This window comes from Esox lucius, chromosome 1 (assembly GCF_011004845.1).
Source record: "Esox lucius isolate fEsoLuc1 chromosome 1, fEsoLuc1.pri, whole genome shotgun sequence".
NCBI classification, from domain to species: domain Eukaryota; kingdom Metazoa; phylum Chordata; class Actinopteri; order Esociformes; family Esocidae; genus Esox; species Esox lucius.
Genome location: NC_047569.1, coordinates 19813862 through 19835373, shown reverse-complemented (window position 1 = coordinate 19835373; position 21512 = coordinate 19813862). Strand labels below are relative to the sequence as shown.

Genomic DNA, 21512 nt, shown 5'->3' with positions numbered 1-21512 from the left:
ACTTAAGTTCCCTGCCATATAGGACCTTCATGGTGGTGTCAGAGAAAGACCCTAAAAATAGTTAATGGGATGATCATATGACCTGGAGTGCACCTTTGAACATGACTGCACAATTATTATTGTCTGTATGATCCTATTTTTGCATTAACCCAATGGTACTGTTTTCATGCACACACACTGCATGCTATCCATGTTAATTCACACATACAGTGTATATAAAAAGTATACACACCCATGTTAAAATGCCAGGTTCTTGTGATGTAAAAGAATGAGACAAAGATTAATCATGTCAGAACGTTTTCCACCTTTAATGTGACCTATAACGTGAACAATTCAATTGAAAAACAAACTGAAATAAAAAAAATAATCACAATAACCTGGTTGCATCAGGTTATTGTAAGGTTTTTATTTTTCATTTTTTCCCCTTGAAGATTTCAGTTTGTTTTTTAATTGAATTGTTCACATTATAGGTCACATTAAAAATGGAAAACGTTCTGACATGATTTATCTTTGTCTCATTCTTTTACATCACAAAAACCTGGCATTTTAACAGGGGTGTGTAGACTTTAGATCCACTGTAAGTGGTTCCCACTATGCCTCTGACCCCACCATTTAAAAATGTGTATGGTTTTCAACAACTAATGTTTACTTTCTTAATTAGAGTTTTGATAGTATTTACATTTTTACACATTTATAATAATATTTAATTCTATGGGAAGATTTAAAATGCATCAGAATGTTTTGGGTAGATCCAGAAAACATAAAAAATACAAATGGAATAGAGTCTGAATTTTTTGTAGATTAAAGCATTACAGAAAACAGAGAACATAAGGCATTTTGCGTTTACAAGAGATTACTCCCGTAACCCTAGTTCTACAACCCCGTTTCCAAATAAGTTGGGACACTGTGTAAAATATAAAGAAAAACATTACATTTGTGCCAAGACAACAAATCAATTAAACCTTATAAGAGGCACCAAAAGACTAGAAACTTTGTGTAATGTGAATAAACTAAATCTAGTGCAATATCACACAACTAATTAAGTCAATTGCCAATAGGTCAGTAACATGATTGGTCATTAAAAGATCCTTCCAGAAAGGATGGGCCTGTCAGAAGTGAGGATGGGGAGGGGTTCACCACTCTGTGAAAGACTGCATGGGCAAATAGTGCCACAATTAAAGAATAACATATCACAATGTAAAATTGCAAAGAGTTTGGGGATCTTATCATCTATGGTATGCAATATCAGTAAAAGTCAGTAAAATATAATCTCTGTATGCGAGGAACAAGGGCGAAAATCAATATTGGATGGCTGTGATCTTAGGGCTCTAAGGCAGCAATGCATAAAAAACATACTATTCTGTAGTGGAAATCACTGTATGGGTTCAGGAACACTTCCGAAACCCATTGTCTGTGAACACAGTATGTCGCAGCATCCACAAATGCAAGTTAAAACGCTACCATGCAAAGAAACCAGACATAAAGAAAATCCAGAAACACCAGCGCCTTCTCTGTGCCCAAACTCATTTTAGATGGACTGAGGTGAAGTGGAACAGTTTCCTGTGGTCTGACAAATCAAAATTTGACATTCTTTTCGGGAAACATGGACACCTCCAGGCTAAAACATGGACACCTCCAGGCGTCCTCCAGGCTAATGAGGAGAGGGACCATGAGGCTTGTTTTCATCGCACAGTGCAAAAGCCAACATCTTTGATGGTATGGGGCTGCATTAGTGCACATTGCATGGGTGACTTGCACTTCTGTGAAGGCACCATAATTGCTGATCAATATATACAGGTTTTTGGGCAACATATGCTACCATCCAAACAACGTCTTTTTCAGGGAAGGCCTTGCTAATTTCAGCAGGACAATGCTAAACCACATTCTGCACGTATCACAACTCTCTGTAATATAAGAGTGCTGAACTGCCTGCCTGCAGTCCAGACCCGTCCCCAGTTAAAAACATTTGGTGCATTATGAAATGACAAATACAGTGGAGACCCTGAACTGTTGAGCAGCTGCAATCCTATATCAAGCAAGAATGGGACAACATTCCACTTTCAAAACTACAGCAATTTGTCTCCTCAGTCCCAAACGCTTACAGAGTGTTGTTAAAGGAAATGTTGCTGGAATCAAATTCTAAATACATTTTTCAACATTTGATATGTTGTCTTTGAACTATTTTCCATTAAATATAGGAATAAATACAGGGATTTGAACTTCATTGAGTTTTGTTTTTATTTGCATTTTACACAGCATGACAACTTTTTTGGAAACAGGGTTCTATGTATCATTCAGTTTCTTTCTGCAACCCAATTTTCAAATGTAGTGACTCAAAAAAATTTATTGCATGAAGTCAAAGTATAACTGCAATGTGTAGAATTTCAGAAAACCTACTTCACATTTTCCCTTCATCCATGATAAAATGGGTAAAATATAAATTAGGAACAATTGGAAAGGTGATGATGCTTTGAAAGTTGATAAACATTTAAAGAGATTTCTGAGAAACTGGCCTTCCAAATCTTCCAAGATTCATACTACCATGAGATGTCTTTGTTGATAAGGAAAAGTAAATGGGCCCAATGGCCACAGTGACAAGCATCTCATGGATGGATGACACATGCCCATCGTACCTAGTGAGGTGTGCATCACTAGGTACGATGGGCATGTGTCGTCCGTCCATGAGTGTCATCCGTCCATGACTGATGACGCGTGGCCATTGGATGCTTTCAACGCTAACTTTCAATGAATGAAAATGAAACATTATCTGAAAATGAAAATTTACATGTACCCGTATTAATGGAAAAAACTATTCATGGCAGACTGTAACTCTTTGCACTATGTTGGTTTATGTTTTGTGTGTCATTTTTTTTTGGGGGGGGGGGGTTTCATCAAATTATTTTCATCATTTTACTTTTTTTTATTTATTCCATCCTCACACTAAACTTTTATCTGTCATTTGACTCATTCCAAAACTCAGCCTACTTCTGTAACAACACTGTTTATCTCAGTATTTTTCCCATCAGACTCTGTCTCATTCCATAAGTGTTTAATGTTACCCAAGTATGTCAGTCTCATGTCATTGTCTGACAATGAGCACACCATGATCATCCTCCAAATAGTTATCCATCACAACTTTTTCCCACTGAGCTTTGTCATCAAAGGTAGCTAAATTTTGGGCGGTAGTAATGTTAAAAGAACACTTTTACCTTTGTCCCTGCCTATGTAGCTATCTCTCAAAACCCTTTCATATTGTATAGGTGGGCAAGCTGTAGTAAACAATTAAATGCAACATGGCATACCAATCAGGGCTCATCTCTTGGCAACAAATTATCTCAACCAATCCTGGTTAGCGGAATGGTTTCTGGGAGTGGTTGTTTTTTCCCATGGCTTTTTTGGCTTTTTATTATGCTTGTTATGTTATTTTGTAGTTTTACATGTTCAGGGTTCCATTTCTTAAAATAATATTTTCTTTCTTTCTTACTCATTGAATTGTTAATATGCAAAACTTCTCCACACCACAGCAAAATCTGTATAATAAAAAAAAAGAAATGCCTTAAAAAAGCAACAATGTCCAACCCCTTGGAAAAATATGCATAACTGCATGAAAATATTGTTTCCCTGGGCCTACATTTTTGAATTACATGAAATGTATTATAAAATTCCTGAATAAAAATGTACACCTTAGGGTTGGGCAATATGGGCCAAACATTACGTTGCGATATATTGAAGACTTTTTGTGGATGGGATATTAATGATGATATTTTTATTTGTATCTATGTTGTCATTATTACCACAAAAAAAACACAACCTTTTCTTATTTTTGCCCTGTAGTTGTCTGGTCAAATGTAAAATTAAAATTGGACAATGCGAGCAAACTTATTGGATGAAGCTTGGGAGTGTTTTGTTTCATAAATGTACAAAGGAAAATTTGCAACCTCGCAACATCAAAGATTACGATTTTTCATCACTGAATTATTTTAAAAACACTGTGTTGAATTGCAGAAAGCTTGCTTTAAATGCATTTTTTCTTCTTTGTCAATAGTGTGGCCACTGTTTTGCAGCAAGGTAGAGGTCCCCCCAGCCAAATCTGGCTTAGGTCACCCAAAACGCTGGAGCAGGCTATGATGTACACACATTGTACTTGTATAGTGATGCTGCATGCAAACAAATACACACGCTTTTACAGTCTTCACATACGTAACAGCTGCTGTTTATTATCTACCCTGTATATAAATATCAATCTTATATACAATATTATATGCCACTGCACATCAACCCAGTACTGATACTCCAAGTATATAAACATTGTCATTTGTTATATTTATTTTTTATTCATTGTGAATGTGTTACTATTTTTTTCATTCTTTCTCCTTTATTTCAATCTTCCTTTTACATTTTAACTCTGCATTTGGAAAAGGGCCCGTAAGTAATAATTTCACTGTTAGTTTACACCTGTTGGTTACAAATCATGTCAGATATACAATCTGATTTGTCACTGCATAGCTTGGACACCCTCTTGTGTGCTTCTACATTTACAATATGTTTGCTGTTCTATAGTTCTATAGCAATTGACAGCCTTCTTCTGCAGCTACAGTGGGGAGAACAAGTATTTGATACATCAGAAAAGCAGAACCTAATATTTGGTACAGAAACCTTTGTTTGCAATTACAGAGATCATACGTTTCCTGTAGTTCTTAACCAGGTTTGCACACACTGCAGCAGGGATTTTGGCCCACTCCTCCATACAGACCTTCTCCAGATCCTTCAGGTTTCGGGGCTGTTGCTGGGAAAATACGGACTTTCAGCTCCCTCCAAAGATTTTCTATTGGGTTCATGTCTGGAGACTGGCTAGGCCACTCCAGGACCTTGAGATGCTTCTTACGGAGCCACTTCTTAGTTGCCCTGGCTGTGTGTTTCGGGTCGTTGTCATGCTGGAAGACCCAGCCACGACCCATCTTCAATGCTCTTACTGAGGGAAGGAGGTTGTTGGCCAAGATCTCGCGATACATGGCCCCATCCATCCTCCCCTCAATACAGTGCAGTCGTCCTGTCCCCTTTGCAGAAAATCATCCCCAAAGAATGATGTTTCCACCTCCATGCTTCACGGTTGGGATGGTGTTCTTGGGGTTGGACTCATCCTTTTTCTTCCTCCAAACACAGTGAGTGGAGTTTAGACCAAAAAGCTCTATTTTTATCTCATCAGATCACATGACCTTCTCCCATTCCTCTTCTGGATCATCCAGATGGTCATTGGCAAACTTCAGACGGGCCTGGACATGCGCCGGCTTGAGCAAGGGGACCTTGCGTGCGCTGCAGGATTTGAATCCATGACGGCGTAGTGTGTTGCTAATGGTTTTCTTTGAGACTTTGGTCCCAGCTCTCTTCAGGTCATTTACCAAGTCCTGCCGTGTAGTTCTGGGCTGATCCCTCACCTTCCTCATGATCATTGATGCCCCACAAGGTGAGATCTTGCATTGAGCCCCAGACCGAGGGAGATTGACCGTCATCTTGAACTTCTTCCATTTTCTAATAATTGCGCCAACAGTTGTTGCCTTCTCACCAAGCTGCTTGCCTACTGTCCTGTAGCCCATCCCAGCCTTGTGCAGGACTACAATTTTATCCCTGATGTCCTTACACAGCTTTCTGGTCTTGGCCATTGTGGAGAGGTCGGAGTCTGTTTGAGTGTGTGGACAGGTGTCTTTTATACAGGTAACGAGTTCAAACAGGTGCAGTAAATACAGTCAATCAATCAATAACATTTATTTATAAAGCCCTTTTTACAAAAGTGCTTTACAGAGACACCTGGCCTTAAACCCCAAGGAGCAAACATCAGTAGTGTTGAATTTACAGGTAATAAGTGGAGAACAGGAGAGCTTCTTAAAGAAAAACTAACAGGTCTGTGAGAGCCGGAATTCTTACTGGTTGGTAGGTGATCAAATAAATATGTTATGCAATAAAATGCAAATTAATTATTTAAAAATCCTACAATTAGATTTTTAGATAATTAGATTCCGTCTCTCACAGTTGAAGTGTACCTATGATAAAAATTTCAGACTTCTACATGCTTTGTAAGTAGGAAAACCTGAAAAATCGGCAGTGTTTCAAATACTTACCCCAAAGTAACATCAGTTGTGGTCTCACCTATGACAAAGCTAGGCAATTTTTTTTTCTGCAGTGTATCAAATACTTGTTCTCCCCACTGTACATAACCTGATGCTGCAGCCTGCAGGCATCCCCCACCCATAACAACCTGAGAATCCCTACCTCATCACAAACCAGTATATCAAATGAACATTTTATAAGATTCTTACAACTATAATGACATAAATGGATTTGTGGGAATTTTGAGATGTAGTACCATTTAAAGAAAATTGTCATGCAAATGCTACCCAAATGTCTAAAACGTCTACTTTGGATTGAATTACAGTTCAGCAATTCCTTTGGGGTTGTTCTGGTAGGTATTTAAAAAGTGGTGTGGTGAATAATCTTTGACAATAACCCAAATCAAATCACTGCTTTCATTTGGCATGATGCAAACACTAATCTAAATTGTGTCATGCATTTAATGTGAACTAGCTAACATGGCCTCAACATGGATAAATGCTGAAACAAATACTGTACCCTCATGGAAGTTGGAGAATTTGAAATATTATGCTCTCTTCCACCTAATTTGGAAAATGTTTGATTTTTAATACTAATAACGTGTTTGTATTGGTTTATCTGTGTGAGTTCACAGAAAATTGTGTTTGTAGTGAGAATACTAACACGTCACTGAAATCCTTGCTTGCATTTTGCAGGAATTTGCACAATCTTTATGTGATCAGATCAACACATTGTAGAATTTTATTGAAGTGATGTGATATTGTGAGTCTAATAAATAAGCTTATTAAATGTGTTTTATGTTTCCCATGCTGTGCATGGTGTCTACAGTAAATATTATGTTTTTCTGTGCTTTAGATTTTGTGTTAAATCTAACTATAAATCTGGCTGTATTTTCCAATGCCTAACTGAGTCCATATGGTCTTGCAAATGATCATCCATTTAAACATTGATTTTCTAATGTCCTGTTAATCCTTACTACAATTCACATACAAAATGCAAACTAGGCTAAATATATGTTGATGATACTGGTAATATTAATGGGAAGGACCTTGGGATATGCAGCTACTAAATTATTTGGAGCCTTCAAGACAAACATTGTTAAATTTAATAGAAAAACATAAATATATAAGGGGCACTATGTAGAATCCTGCCTCTAACATTTAAAAGACCGAGTTCAAACAATTACAAAACTGGTCTCCTCCTCTTTGCTTACCAAATGAGACCTGGAAAAGTGGTAGGTAGTCCAGGGTGGCTTAGAGGGGATGGGATAGTACTGTGAGTATATAAAGTAAGTATGAGGAGTCTGCATTCAAAGCAAACTGATAGATGGAGCGGAGAGAACGTTTATGTGGGGAATATCTTAAGCACAATTTTGTACAAATAAATATTTGAAACATTAACTTAAAACATTAACTGTGGATGTCATCTGGTAATTTATGCTTGCGAGTATATTTCTTACGTAAGGCCCCTTTAATTTGTGTTTTTGTATCTTCTACAGGAAGACCCTGCACTCAGGTTCAAATGTTAACACCAGAACGGTCTTCTCGACTCATAAAAGAGATCCTCTCAAAAGCCTGGCCTACCAGAGAATTCACAGTCCAATGGGACCCTGGGAACCGAGAGAAAAAGCATCCTACACTGTCTTGGTTGAAGATGATTTGGAAGCATCTTTATATTAACTTTGCTGATGACCTTAGTACCTTTGAAGATATGCCTTTGATCCCAAATGTGCCACTGGAGGAAAGTGCAGGCTTAATCGAGCTCCATCGTCTTAAAACTCCATCCCCTATTATCATTGCAGATGAGGACACCCCACTTTCCGAAAGCCTTCTTGAAATCATGAAAAAACTTGGAGTAGTAATGATGAAAAAGTTGGATCTTTGTTTGCAGCACCCTCTACTGAAGAACTACATTCATCCTTCATCACCCAGTATGCTATTGCAAATCATGGACAAGTCGTCAACCCAGAGAGTGGCCAGCCTGGTCTCATCCTTCTCTAGCAAACAAAAAGTTGCACTGAGAGACTTCCTGGCAGGGCTGTCTGACATTACAGAAAAAGAGAAGCGTATCCTGTTGGAGCTTACCATCTTTGAGAAAATAGGGCCACTTTCAGAAAAAAGCATCCCAACATATACCTCTCTGAGAGGAGCAAGGGCATTACACCATACAGCCAAGTATCCACCAGATGTCAGGCTATCTATTAACCTTGTGGGCTGTAGTGATGAGGCATCAATTCGTCTCATTAAGATGCTGAACGTGGAGCAGGTGAAAACTACTGACTGTTTGAAATTGGTTATTCAAGATATAGAGAGAGGATTTTACTCAAAAGAAGAGATCACAAAAATTATGCTTTGGGTCCTTAAGCATATGTCATTCCTAAAGAATGAAAACAAATCTGTGATTGGATGGCTTTCTTCTCTGAAATTCATTTATACATCTGCAGGAAAATCTGTTGCGGCTACCGACCTTTTTGACCCTGAGCTGGAGATTTTGCAGACTCTGTTCTATATGGAGAAGAATAGGTTTCCCACAAGTACATATACGGCATCTCCTGATATCCTTCATTCACTGAGACAACTTGGACTGAAAAATGAAGTCCAACTCATTGAAAAGGATGTACTTCAGGTGGCACGAAAGATAGAGGAATTACAGGGTGGCAATGAGCCAGAATGGGAACCAATTATACAGAAAGCGAAAACACTGCTGCAAATACTGAACAGACAAACCAAGCTGGTAAAGTCTTCGGAAGCTCAGATATCCTTGCAAAAACTGAAATGGGTTCCAGTCTGCAAGGACAGACCTGTAAATTACCCAAAGTCCCTTGCCTGGATGGGAGACACCCATAACATTTGTTCATTCTCAGAAATGTGTGATATATCCCATGCAGTTCTTGTAGGATCTTCAGTTGCACTTGTTGAGCGCACTTCAGCTGGTATGAAGAAGGCCCTGAAGTTATCCACAGAGCCACTGATTGATCAAGTGTTACAGCACTTAAAGGCTGTGAATGACTGGCACAGATCGCAAGCATTTACCACAGAAGACTGGTATCAATTCCAACAAATCCTTATTGAGATTTATGACTTCATGCAAGCACACCTTGAAGATGCAAGAGAGGCAATGAAGTCATTGCCATTTGATTGGGTGTGGACTGGCAAGACATTTTCATCACCCTGCCACACAGTTCTAAAACCCATTCCTGACCTTGATTTGCAGCCCTACCTGTACTCTTTGCCAAAGACCATTGCAAAGTTTCACAGACTTTTTAAATTCTGTGGTTCAGTTGAAGAGGTTATCCCAAACCATGTTTTTGATGTGATCAAAACAATAAGAAAAAGGTGTGATGAAAAAATGACTAAAGAGGAAAGTAAGCATGATCTTCTTCTTATGATAAATATTTTACGATGGCTGTATAACAGTCAAATTTCTGTGGACATTGACATGCATGTACCAATCCTTTGCTACAAGGACCCAAACAAACTTGCCATGAAACCAATTCATGAATGCACCTACTGTGACATTAAAGTAGAGGATCTACATGACTTACTTGATGACACGTCTGAGCCCATTATCTTAATCCATGATGACATCCCCATGAAAACAGCAGAATGGCTGAATGTGCCATGTTTGAGTACCAGGCTGATAAACCCAGAAAACCTTGGCTTTGAACAATCAGGCCAACGGGAACCTCTGACAGTGAGAATAAAAAATATTTTAGAAGAATATCCATCTGTTGCAGATATTTTCAAAGAACTTCTTCAGAATGCTGATGATGCTAGTGCTACAGAGTGTAGCTTCCTGATAGACATGCGAAAGAATATTGAAATTCGAGAGAACTTGCTTGACCCTGGAATGATTATATGCCATGGCCCGTCTTTGTGGTCATTCAACAATTCTACATTCTCTGACACTGATTTTCTGAACATAACAAGATTAGGTGGGTCAATGAAGAGATGTGAAGCAGACAAAGTTGGCAAATTTGGCCTTGGATTCAACTCTGTTTACCACATCACTGACATCCCAATCATAATGAGCAGAGAATTCATGATCATGTTTGATCCAAACATCAACCACATCAGCAAGCATATTAGAGACCGGTCAAACCCGGGAATCAAGATCAACTGGAGCAAACAACAGAAACGCCTGCGAAAGTTCCCCAATCAATTCAAACCCTTCATCAATGTCTTCAACTGCCAACTTCCTCTTGCCCAAGAGTGTCCATACAAGTATGATGGAACGCTGTTCAGACTTCCCTTCCGAACAGAGCAAGAAGCATCCGTAAGTGAAATCAGCAGCATCTACTACAACACCACAGATATCTACTCCCTTGTTGATGAGTTCAGCATGTGTGGCCACAGGTTAATCCTCTTCACACAGCATGTCGGCTCAATGGTACTGAAGTACTTGAAATATGAAGAGCCCAATCCAGCAGCAGCACAGGATGTTGTTACTATCAACAAAAGTGTTTGGTCATCCAAAGCTGCATATGGACCGCTAAGCATCCTGAAATCTGCAGCAAAAGTAATGAAAAAGGTAGCTGCCACCAACAGGGTACCGGCTGACACTCCCAAGTCTGGCTGCATTATACGCATTGTGGTGGAGGAGTTTCACAATGTGTTTAAGCGCATAGTTGATCTCCAGTCCCCCCTCTTCAGAGGTTCAGAAGAGGATCCGTCATCATACTTTGAAATGGCTGCCAAAGATGGAAAAAACAGACGACTCACAGATGAAATGCCACAAAAAGCTGTTGAGTTAACAAACTGGCTCATTTGTTCATGTATGGATGTGACTGAAGCACTTAAATTTTCCCTTGGTGAGAGCGGAAAACGACTTGGACTAGTCCCTTGTGGGGGTGTAGCTGTTCTGCTTTCAGAAGAGGAGAATCGAAAATGGACAGTAAAGGCAAATACCAACCACACCAATCCAATAGGAGAAGTGTTTTGCTATTTGCCTCTCAGAATCAAAACAGGCTTGCCAGTCCATATAAATGGTTGTTTTGCTGTGACATCTAACCGTAAAGAAATCTGGAAGACAGACACCAAAGGACACTGGAATTCAGTGTTCATGAGAAATGTGATTGTTCAGGCATACTTAGCAGCACTCAGTATGCTCCGTTCAATGGCAGAAAGTGGAGAACTGCTTGACTATAGCTACTACGTAGCATGGCCTGATCCAAGTGTAGTACACAATGACTTCACAGTGATCAGCCAAGGAGTCTATCAAGAAATTGCGAAAGGCGGTGACTGTGAACATGCAAAAGTTTTTTCTGATGGCAAAATCTGGGTATCAATCAAATATGTCCGATTCCTAGACGACTCCCTGCTCTGCAGACCAGACATTGGTCCTGCAGCCTTCCAGATATTTTTGAAGTACCTCAAAAAAAGCGGCTCCCAAGACCTATGTGCGGTTGAGCTGCCTGACTGGGTGAAGGAAGGTTTCGAAGATGCTGGATGCAAAGGAAAGCTAATGGAGAACACTCTGACAGAAAAGCAGTTTTTCTCAGATGTTTTTTTCCCTCATATCCATGACATTGACAAAGAACTCCGTGATCCCCTAATGCATTATGTCTTAAATGACAAACTGGACGAATTTGCATCAATACTTAAAGAGACTCCATGTATCCCATGCTCTGCCCAGAATCAGCAATTAGTGTTACCATCCAGACTAATCCACCCAGAAGGAAGAGTGGCCAAACTATACAACACTGATGATGGAAGATTTCCAGAAGGAACCTCAAAAGACTACATGAATCCAGTATGCTTGGTCAAGCTAGTACAGCTGGGGATGGTTAAGGATGACCTTTCTTGGGAGGATTTGATTGAACGTGCTGAATCTGTGTTTGATCTAAATGAAAATGATCATACCGCTGCATGTCTTCGGAGCAGCATTATTCTGAGTCTCATTGATGAGAAGCTTAAAATGACAGATTCAGGAGCGGGTCAACTGCTGGAAAAGTTACAAGACATAAAGTTTCTTCCATTTCTGACAAAGCCTGCAGGATTTTCACTACCATGGCATGGGAATACTTTCCCCCCATCCACAATGTTTTCAGCCAAAGAACTCTTTACAACAGACCACCAGGACACAGTGTGCTTGATGAAACCTATCCTAAATGAGAATTCTCCATCATTCAAAGGGTGTGGCACAATAACTTTGGCTGTTAAAGATTATCTTGGATTGCTAAGAAAGCCAACAGTTGGATTAGTTGTCAGTCAACTTAAGGAACTTGCCAAGTCATTTGATGGAGTTACTCTGTATCAAGAAAATATCACCAACGCCTGCTACAAATATCTTCATGAAGAAATGCTCCAGGATGCCAAGGCAAAGACACAGATCAATGAGGAGCTGAAAACCTTCTGCTCCATTCTTGTGGAGAACACTTACGTTGAGCCTTTCAAAGTTGCATTCTACCAGAACTTTGATGCAGCACCATATCTCTACCAGCTTCCCAACAAGTACAGAAACAGTTGCCGTGAGCTATTTGAAAATGTTGGGGTTCAGTCGAGCTTCACTGTTGAGAACTTTTCAGCAGTACTTGAATTAGTGAAACAGGAATGTGGCAGAAAAGCACTCTCTGAAGATAAATTTCAGCTCTGTCGTAGAATCATTAGTGAAGGAATATGGAGTTTAATCAGAGAGAAGACACAGGAATTCTGCCAAGCTGCCTACAGGGAAATTCTTCTTCCTGATACCCATCTTACACTCCAGCCTTCAAAGTCTCTGTGTTACAATGACTGCCCATGGATCAAAGTCAGAGATACAACTGTGAAATATTGTCATTCAGATATTCCAAGAGAGGTTGCTGTGAAACTTGGTGCAATTCCCAAACGTCACAAAGCCTTGGAAAGGTATGCATCAAATGTCTGCTTCACTACGCTTGGTAGTGAGTTTGGACAAAAAGAGAAACTCACAAGTAGAATTAAAAGTATTCTCAATGCTTACCCATCAGAAAAAGAAATGCTGAAGGAGCTCCTGCAGAATGCAGATGATGCTAAAGCCACAGAAATCTATTTTGTTTTTGATCCAAGAACCCACCCTACAGACAGAATATTTGATGACAAATGGTTGCCAATGCAAGGCCCATCCCTTTGTGTCTACAACAATCAGCCCTTCACTGAGGATGATGTCAGAGGAATCCAGAACCTAGGAAGAGGAACAAAAGAAGCAAACCCAGGCAAAACTGGACAATATGGCATAGGATTCAACTCTGTGTATCATATCACAGACTGCCCATCATTCCTTTCAAACAATGACATTCTGTGCATCTTCGATCCACACGCACGATATGCACCTGGGTCAACATCTATTAGTCCTGGAAGAATGTTTAGGGACTTGGACTCTGACTTTAGATCTCAATTCTCCGATGTGCTTAATCTTTACCTGGGAACTCATTTCAAGCTTGAACATTCTACAATGTTCAGATTCCCCATACGCTCAACAGAAATGGCAAAAATATCAGAGATCAGCTCTGTTGCTGCCTCAGACAGAATGGTGCAAAACCTTCTGGATAAATTAAAAAATGATGGAGCAGAACTCCTCATGTTCCTCAACCACATGGAGAAAATTTCCATCTGTGAAATAGAAAAACCTACAGGTGACCTGAAGGTGCTATACTCTGTGACTGCTAAAATTACAGATGGTGACCGTCTGAAACGTAAGCAATTTCATGCCTCAGTGGTGGATAGTGTGACAAAAAAGAAGCAACTCACTCAAATCCCAGTCCAACAGATAACTTACTCAATGGATATAGAGAACACTGATGGCAATTTGACAACTTGGATGGTCTGCAATCGATCTGGATTCTCCTGCATTGAGAAAGTCTCAAAGAGTGTAATATCAGCCCACAAAAATGAAGACATTACTCTCTTTCCACGTGGAGGGGTAGCTGCATGTGTAAGCCACAACTACAAGAAGCCCCATAGAGCATTCTGCTTTTTGCCCTTGTCATTGGAAACTGGCTTGCCCTTTCATGTTAATGGGCATTTTGCCTTAGATTCAGCCAGGAGAAACCTATGGAGAGATGACAATGGAGTAGGAGTAAGAAGTGACTGGAATAATAACTTGATGACCTTTTTGATAGCTCCTGCCTATGTGGAGCTGATGACTCAAATGAAACGACGCTACTTTCCAGGACCTGATCCTACCATGACTGTGTTACAAGGAACACCAATCCACATTGTCAAAGACACTTTAAGGAAATTTCTGTTCTTCTTCCCAGTCAACAGGCTTGACATCCAGCCAGATTGGTACTGTCTTGTCAAAGCAGTGTACACCTGCATTCATGCTGACCAAAAACGTCTCCTTCCTGTTGTTAGGGCACCCCAGATTGACAACACAGACTTGCATTCTGCTGTATATATCTCCTGGGTGAACACTTCCTCTTCTTCAAACAAAGGCAAAGCATTCTTTGACAATATACTACAGGATGAACTTCAACATCTGAAGAATACAGAATACAACATTTCCTCACGTAAGTCTGTTGCAGAAAATGTCTTCCGACTCAAAGCCTTGCTTTTGGATGTGGGCTTTAACTTGGTTCATAGTTGTGATGAAACAGCCAGTCTTTACTTCTGTTTGGATGATGCAGGAATTCCAGTGAGCTATGTTACCCCAAGGGATGTACGAAACTTTCTACTCACATTCTCTTCCCAAGATACGTCCTGCCAAGTTGGGAAACTTCCCTGTCGACTCCAGCAGTCAAATTACAAGCTATTCCACAGCCTGAAGCTTCTGGTTGACTACTGCTTTAAAGATGTTGAAGAGGATGAAATCGACATAGTGGGGCTACCACTGCTGATAACAATGGACAACATACTCCAGGTGTTTGATACCAAGAGACCTAGATTTCTGACCACACACCATGAACTGATCTCATCAAGAAAAGAGCTGTTCATGAACACACTGTACATGAGGTACAACAACATCCTAATGAAAGCAGGTGTTGCAAAGATCTTTGACATCAGCAGTTTTGGGGAACTGTTAAGTTCTGTTCTACCACGTGAATACAGAACAAGGATCCCTGTGAAATGGAGAGACAACTACGCTAGTGAGTCTTGGCTAAAAGGTGCATGGCACTTCATCAGTGAGAACATCGCAGTTAAGGAAGAGCAGGCAGGTGCCAAACCCAATTTTGAGACTGTACTTGACATACTCAAAGACTGGGCTTTGCTGCCAGGAATCAAATACATGGTTTCAAGCACCAAGCTGGTTGTCCCTGATCATGACATGCTGCTACCTTTGGGTTTGATAAGCACGGCAATCTTTCCAAATGGGCAAAATGACAAAGTATTCCACACTCTCATGAAGGGGGGATGCATTCAGGTTGCAGTCAACAAAATATGCGTCAAAGAGAATCCTGTCCTCACTCTTATGGCACAGCATACAGCAAACATTGACAATCCCTCCAGCATCCTGAGAGCACTGGAGTACATGATTCAGACATCAACTTTCAAAACAGGAAGCTTAACTGACAAAGACTTTGAGGCTCTCCTGTTGTACTTTAACTGCAATTTGATCAATCTCACCGAAGAGGATGCACAAACTCTGAAACTGCTCCCATGTTTCAAATCAGTCAGTGGCAGATATATGAGCATTGCAAACATTGGGTCATGCTATGTTCTGGCAAAAAGTATTCCTTCAGCAGATATGGAAAAATGGGCCCACACAACACACTTTGCATTTCTCGCTGACAATCCTCAGCTGAAGGAACTCTACAGTTTCCTTAGATGTTCACTGATTGATGATCTGGAGGTCTACCTGAAGCATCTTCTACCAAAGTTTGACAGCCTGTCTTATGATGCCAAAATTGATCACCTTGTCTATCTGAAAGACAGACTTATGGATATAGAGGAGTCTTGTGGGATAAAGGATCAGCTGTATGAGAAACTGGAAGGTCTGTCAATAATCTATGATTACACCAACAGACTAAAATCTACCAAAATGTTCTATGATCAAACAGTAAAGGTGTTCGAAATGATGCTCCCTCCAAAAGCATTCATTCCCAATGATTTTTTCAAAAAGATTGAACAAGTGTCAAAGCCAAAAAATGGGACAGCATTTCACACCTCATGGATCACATTCCTAAGAAATATAGGTCTCAGACACATTGTTTCTCAGCAGCAAATTCTCCAGTATGCAAAAGAGGTAAGCATCAAAGCTCAAACTGAGAGCTGGTCAAAAGAAAAAACCCAAATGATTGTTGATGTTCTCCTTAACCACATATTCAATGAGAGGACAGACCTATTTGTTGGCTCCTTCCTTAAGGAACTTTCCATGATACCATTCCTGTGTCCTGAGCGCGCACCAACTGAACTCATCCGGCTCCATGCTCAATTCCAAGAGATGAATGGCACTCTCCCTCTAATACGTTTCAGTGGGTCTCAAGTCAATCCAAAATTCAAGCAAACCGATATAATTCAACTGCTATGGACATCATGTCCCATTCTCCCAGAAAAGGCCACACCAGCAGCCATTAAAGACCAAGAAGGAAGCACACTGACTGGCCAAGAACAACTGGACTTAGTGCTGACCATGTTAAGTGTAAACTTGGAACCCCCCTTGGACAAAGTGATAAGCAATTGTAAAAATATCTGTAATATATCCAATCCTGATGATGACATGGTGAAAACAAGAAACAAAGTCTTGAGATCCACCTATGAATTTCTCAATGCAGATAAAAGAGACTTTCGCTTCCAGCTACGAGGGGTAAGTTTTGTCATGGTTGAGGAGGGTTGGAAACTTCTAAAACCAGAGGAAGTTGTCATCAACTTGGACAATGAATCTGACTTCAAGCCATACCTATATAAACTACCACTACCACTTGGCACCTTTCATCAGCTGTTTAAGCTCTTGGGAACAGAAGATGTTGTATCAACAAAACAATATGTTGAAGTGATGTGCCGTATTCACAGAAATTCTGAGGGAAAACAGCTTGACCCTAATGAAATGAGAACTGTGAAAAGAGCTGTCTCAGGGCTGTTCAAAAGCTTACAAAATGACCCAGTTCAGATACGCAAAGACCTTGAGAGCCTGAGGGATTTGATATTTTACCTGCCAAGTCACGATGGCAGATTAGCCAAATCCAACAGTTTAGTTTTTGATGATGCCCCACACTATAAGAGCAGAATTCAGGGAAATGTAGGTGTTCAAATGCTTGTGGACATGAGTCAGTGTTATCTTGGCAAGGACCATTCCTTCCACACAAAGTTGATCATGCTGCTCCCACCAAAGCTAAGGCCAAGACTCCTGAGTAGTATTCTTGAGGAGCAACTGGACGAAGAGTCTCCAAAAATGTGCCAGTTTGGAGCTCTCTGTTCACTTCAGGGTCGCCTTCAGCTTCTTCTGTCTTCAGAACAGTTCATCACAGGACTGATAAGAATAATGAAACATGAAAATGACAATGCATTCCTTGTGAATGAGGAAAAAGCCATACGATTGTGCAAAGCACTTTGTGAAGGATTGAAGGTGTCTTGTTTTGAGAAACTACAGACAACCTTAAGAGTCAAAGGCTGCAGCCCTATCCCGCTTAGCCGGAGCGAAACACTTGCTTTCCTAAAAAGATATGGCACAGCTGTTATTCACCTCTATATCCAGCACTCAGACAGCAAAGACATAAATTTTCTCTTAGCACTGGCAATGACGCTGAAATCTGCAACGGACAACTTGATATCTGACACATCATATCTAATTGCTATGCTCGGCTGTAACGACATCTACAGAATTACAGAGAAGCTGGACAATCTTGGTGTCAAGTATGACTCCACAGAACCCTCAAAACTTGAGCTTCCTCTTCCTGGAACACCCATACCAGCTGAGATACACCATATACTCCTCATGGATCCAATGAATGTGTTTTACCCTGGAGAATATGTTGGTTACCTTGTAGACTCTGAAGGAGGAGATTTTTATGGTGGATATCAGCCCACATACACATATGCCATCATTGTTCAAGAAGTGGAAAAAGAAGAGGATGACAATCCAAGCTTCCTTGGAAAATGCTTCCAAATTGACATTGGATATAGTGAGTACAAAATAGTCAGTTCGCTTGATTTGTACAAATTCTCTAGACAAGAAGAAAGTTCTCATATTCGAGACAGCAGTGCCCCATCAACTCCAACAAGCCCCTCAGAATGTCACTCTCCAGGTCCTGGCCCACGATTGGTGCCTCCCCATTTTACTGGAAAGGAAAATCATAAAGTCCCTCCTACAAAACAATCTCCGAAAAAGATAAGACTTAGCGCATTGCCAGACATCCTAAAAGAAGTTAGTTTAGTTATTGAGCAAGCTTGGAAGCTCTCTGAAATGGAAAGGAAGAAGATTATTCGTCGGTTGTATCTGAAGTGGCATCCAGACAAGAATGCAGAGAATCTAGACATAGCTACAGAGGTCTTTAAGCACTTACAGAATGAAATCAACAGGATGGAGAAGCATACTCTGACAGATCAACATAACACAGACAGAGCATCCAGGAGAACCTTCTCAACATCCTCCACCCGCTTTCAGTCAGAGAAGTTTTCATTTCAAAGGTTTTACACTTCATGGAACCAGGAGGCCACAAGCCACAAATCTGAGAAACAGCAGTTCCGGGAGCAGTTCACTACCTATGCAGGTTCATCACATTCTAATCGCTTCTTTGTACCCCCAACCTTCAAATCTGTGGGAAATCCTGTGGAAGCACGTAGGTGGCTTAGGCAAGCAAGAGCCAATTTCTCTGCTGCACGGAATGACCTTCACAAAAATGCCAATGAGTGGGTGTGTTTCAAATGCTACCTGGCTACAAAATTAGCCTTGATAGCTGCTGATTATTCTGTCAGAGGAAAATCCGACAAGGATGTGAAACCCACAGCACTGGCACAGAAAGTGGAGGAATACAACCCGCAGCTAGCAGGACTTGCTAAGGATGTTAACATACTGGAGGGATACGGCGTGGACAGTCTAAGAACTCGTTATCCTGACCTGTTGCCCTTTCCCCAGATCCCCAATGACAGATACACATCTGAGGTGGCAATGAGAGTGATGGAATGTACAGCACGGATCATCATCAAACTTGAAACGTTTGTGCAGCAAAAAATCTAATTCAGCCATGCTTTTGTAACAAATCAGCCAGTTAAATCAAGAACATAGGGATAGACCCTCTAAACAATAGATTATAGTGGCTGTGTGCAAATCTGATATGTTTATTATTGTTTTGAGGCAAAATGTAATATCCAGCAGGCAGCTGATAGCTTAGAAATGCAGAACGCCAATACCAGATTTGGTTATGTGGCCCATGCTGTATGTATGGCTCTTAACAAAAAGTGGTCTGAAAGTAATTTGATGTGGCTGTACCATTTAACAAAGAGATCAATTATTTAAAGCTGCAATGCTGTATATAAAAATGCTCCAGCAATACTTTTTTAAACCAAAGTCCCAGGTTGAACATATTTGCCCTAAGTAAATGAATTCAACTATGCTGCTTTTTTACTTTACCTTTTATAAAAGTATATTTTTCTGCCATAGACAACCGTTTGTCTTTACTTTGTTACCATCTAAAACGTCAAGTCCATTGATGCTAGACAAATCTTGAGTTGTAATGTGTTCTTTTAGCAACATTTGAAAAAGAACCAACACAACAACATTCTACCAAATTGTACATTTCAAAATATTTTTTTTTTGTATTTTGATTGTTGGTTTACTTTTCTTTCTGAACAAGCTGTAAATGTTTTGTATTATAGCCTTTGCTTGAAAATGAAGAAAGCACTTTCTCAAAACACTTCCTGTACTTGCACTTGCAAAGCGCTTGTGTAACCCCACTAGATTGGTAGTATTATTACTATGAATGGAAAATCATTAATGTTGAGTCTAGCTTTCTTATTTCTATAGTTTAGACTGTGTTTTATCATTGTTGACTGTCTCATCAAACATAGTCAGTTTATCAGACTTTGGGTAGGGTCTTTTAAGAGAACAATTATACTCCCCATTTACTGTAATAATGTATATGCCGACGAGTATGTATAATACATCAGGTACTTTTTGGGTGACTCATGATTATTGGTTTCTTTGAAAACATTGTGTCAAAGTTGTAATTATGGATTAGATTAGATTACAATGATTTAGGGCACGGACTTTAACAACATTTTAATGTAGCAGAATATTAGAGTTATATTGTAACATGTTTATTTTGCCAAAGTCAAATCAAGCTCTGTTTCATTTGGTGTTTATATCTTTTCATATCAGAGGAATAGTATGGAAAGCATCCTTGTGTGGTGCTTGTTTTGGTCAATTTGCTGTACACTTCTTGTGTTTTACTCTACATGAATGATTTTGGGACAACAAATACACTGGCAACATATTGTTGATACATTAAAATTTTATGTTTTTAAATTCATATCTATTTCTTGTTCATGTCTTATTACACCTGTAATAATCATGAAGTGTGCAGCCAAAGGGAAAAGATCTTTGACTAACCGTAGTGGGAAACCATAGAGGAAAATGTTGTACAGCGTATCTTGATGTACAAATTGCCATAGTTAATAAATTCTTCCAAAATAAATAGTCAACCCTTCTTCTGTACATTATAATGCATCAGCAGCATAATAAACATAGACCTTTATTTAATTGCTTTTGCTGATGTATTGCAGATTGCTCTATAAAATTTTAATTTCTGATTGATCTAACATGCAGCATGTCTCAATGCAGTCTCCTCTAACATGGAAAGGTTGCCTATTAATTTAATTCACACTTTAACGCTGACCTTGCACAATGCGGATGAAAGAGCCTTGAAATCAAATTAACTCACAGATTTGTCTCTTACATACTGTTCGAAGCTAGAAGTATGTGTTACATAAACATTGTAAATACAGGTATTGCATAAACATTGCTATGGGAGTTGGAATTGACAGCATCCTAAAAGTTAATTAAATTATCTGTTAACAATAAAACATATTTGCTGGCACCAAAATAAACAGTATCAGTCAAAAGTTTGGATACACTTACCCATTCAAGTGAATGGTTGTGTCCAAACTTCATACTATATATGTAGTGTACATATATATTAACTTTAAGTAACAGTATACAGTAATTAACACTGCTGTAAAAGTCATGTGATGAAATCCCTAGTATCTCATTGGTGCAGCCCTCTCCCATAGGCGAGCAATTGCATTGCTTTCACAAACACAATAGTTTTATTATAATTAGTTACATATTCTATATTAAGAAAATAAACTAATTAACAGTGGGGCTCTGTTCCAAATGGCTATATAGGCATTGCATGATTTAAGATTACAGGATACATAATACTGTGTATATTGACAGAGTTTTAATCTGCAATTTCTTAGCCAACCTCATGCAATGGTGCAGTTATACATTCTGGGGAGTGCCTTTTGTTCATCTTTTGGCTTTTATTTGAGAGATTTTTTTATTGTTTCAACATT

General features: G+C 39.6%; 1 protein-coding gene across 4 annotated transcripts in view; it reads left to right on the top strand.

Moving 5' to 3' along the window:
• Nucleotides 1-20467, top strand: part of sacs (sacsin molecular chaperone) — a 54314-nt gene extending 33847 nt beyond the window's left edge. The window contains exons 10-11 of one of the 4 annotated variants that reach the window (XM_020048046.2): nt 6431-6457; nt 7604-20467. In XM_020048046.2, coding sequence (XP_019903605.2) covers nt 6431-6457; nt 7604-19176 — 11600 coding nt within the window. In that variant the 3' untranslated portion in view covers nt 19177-20467. Of the gene's footprint in view, nt 1-1532; nt 1715-4045; nt 4648-6430; nt 6458-7603 lie in introns of those variants that run through there. The other 3 variants (XM_010884944.4, XM_020048056.2, XM_034294579.1) reach the window with 3 other exon arrangements.
• Nucleotides 20468-21512: the final 1045 nt, after the last annotated feature.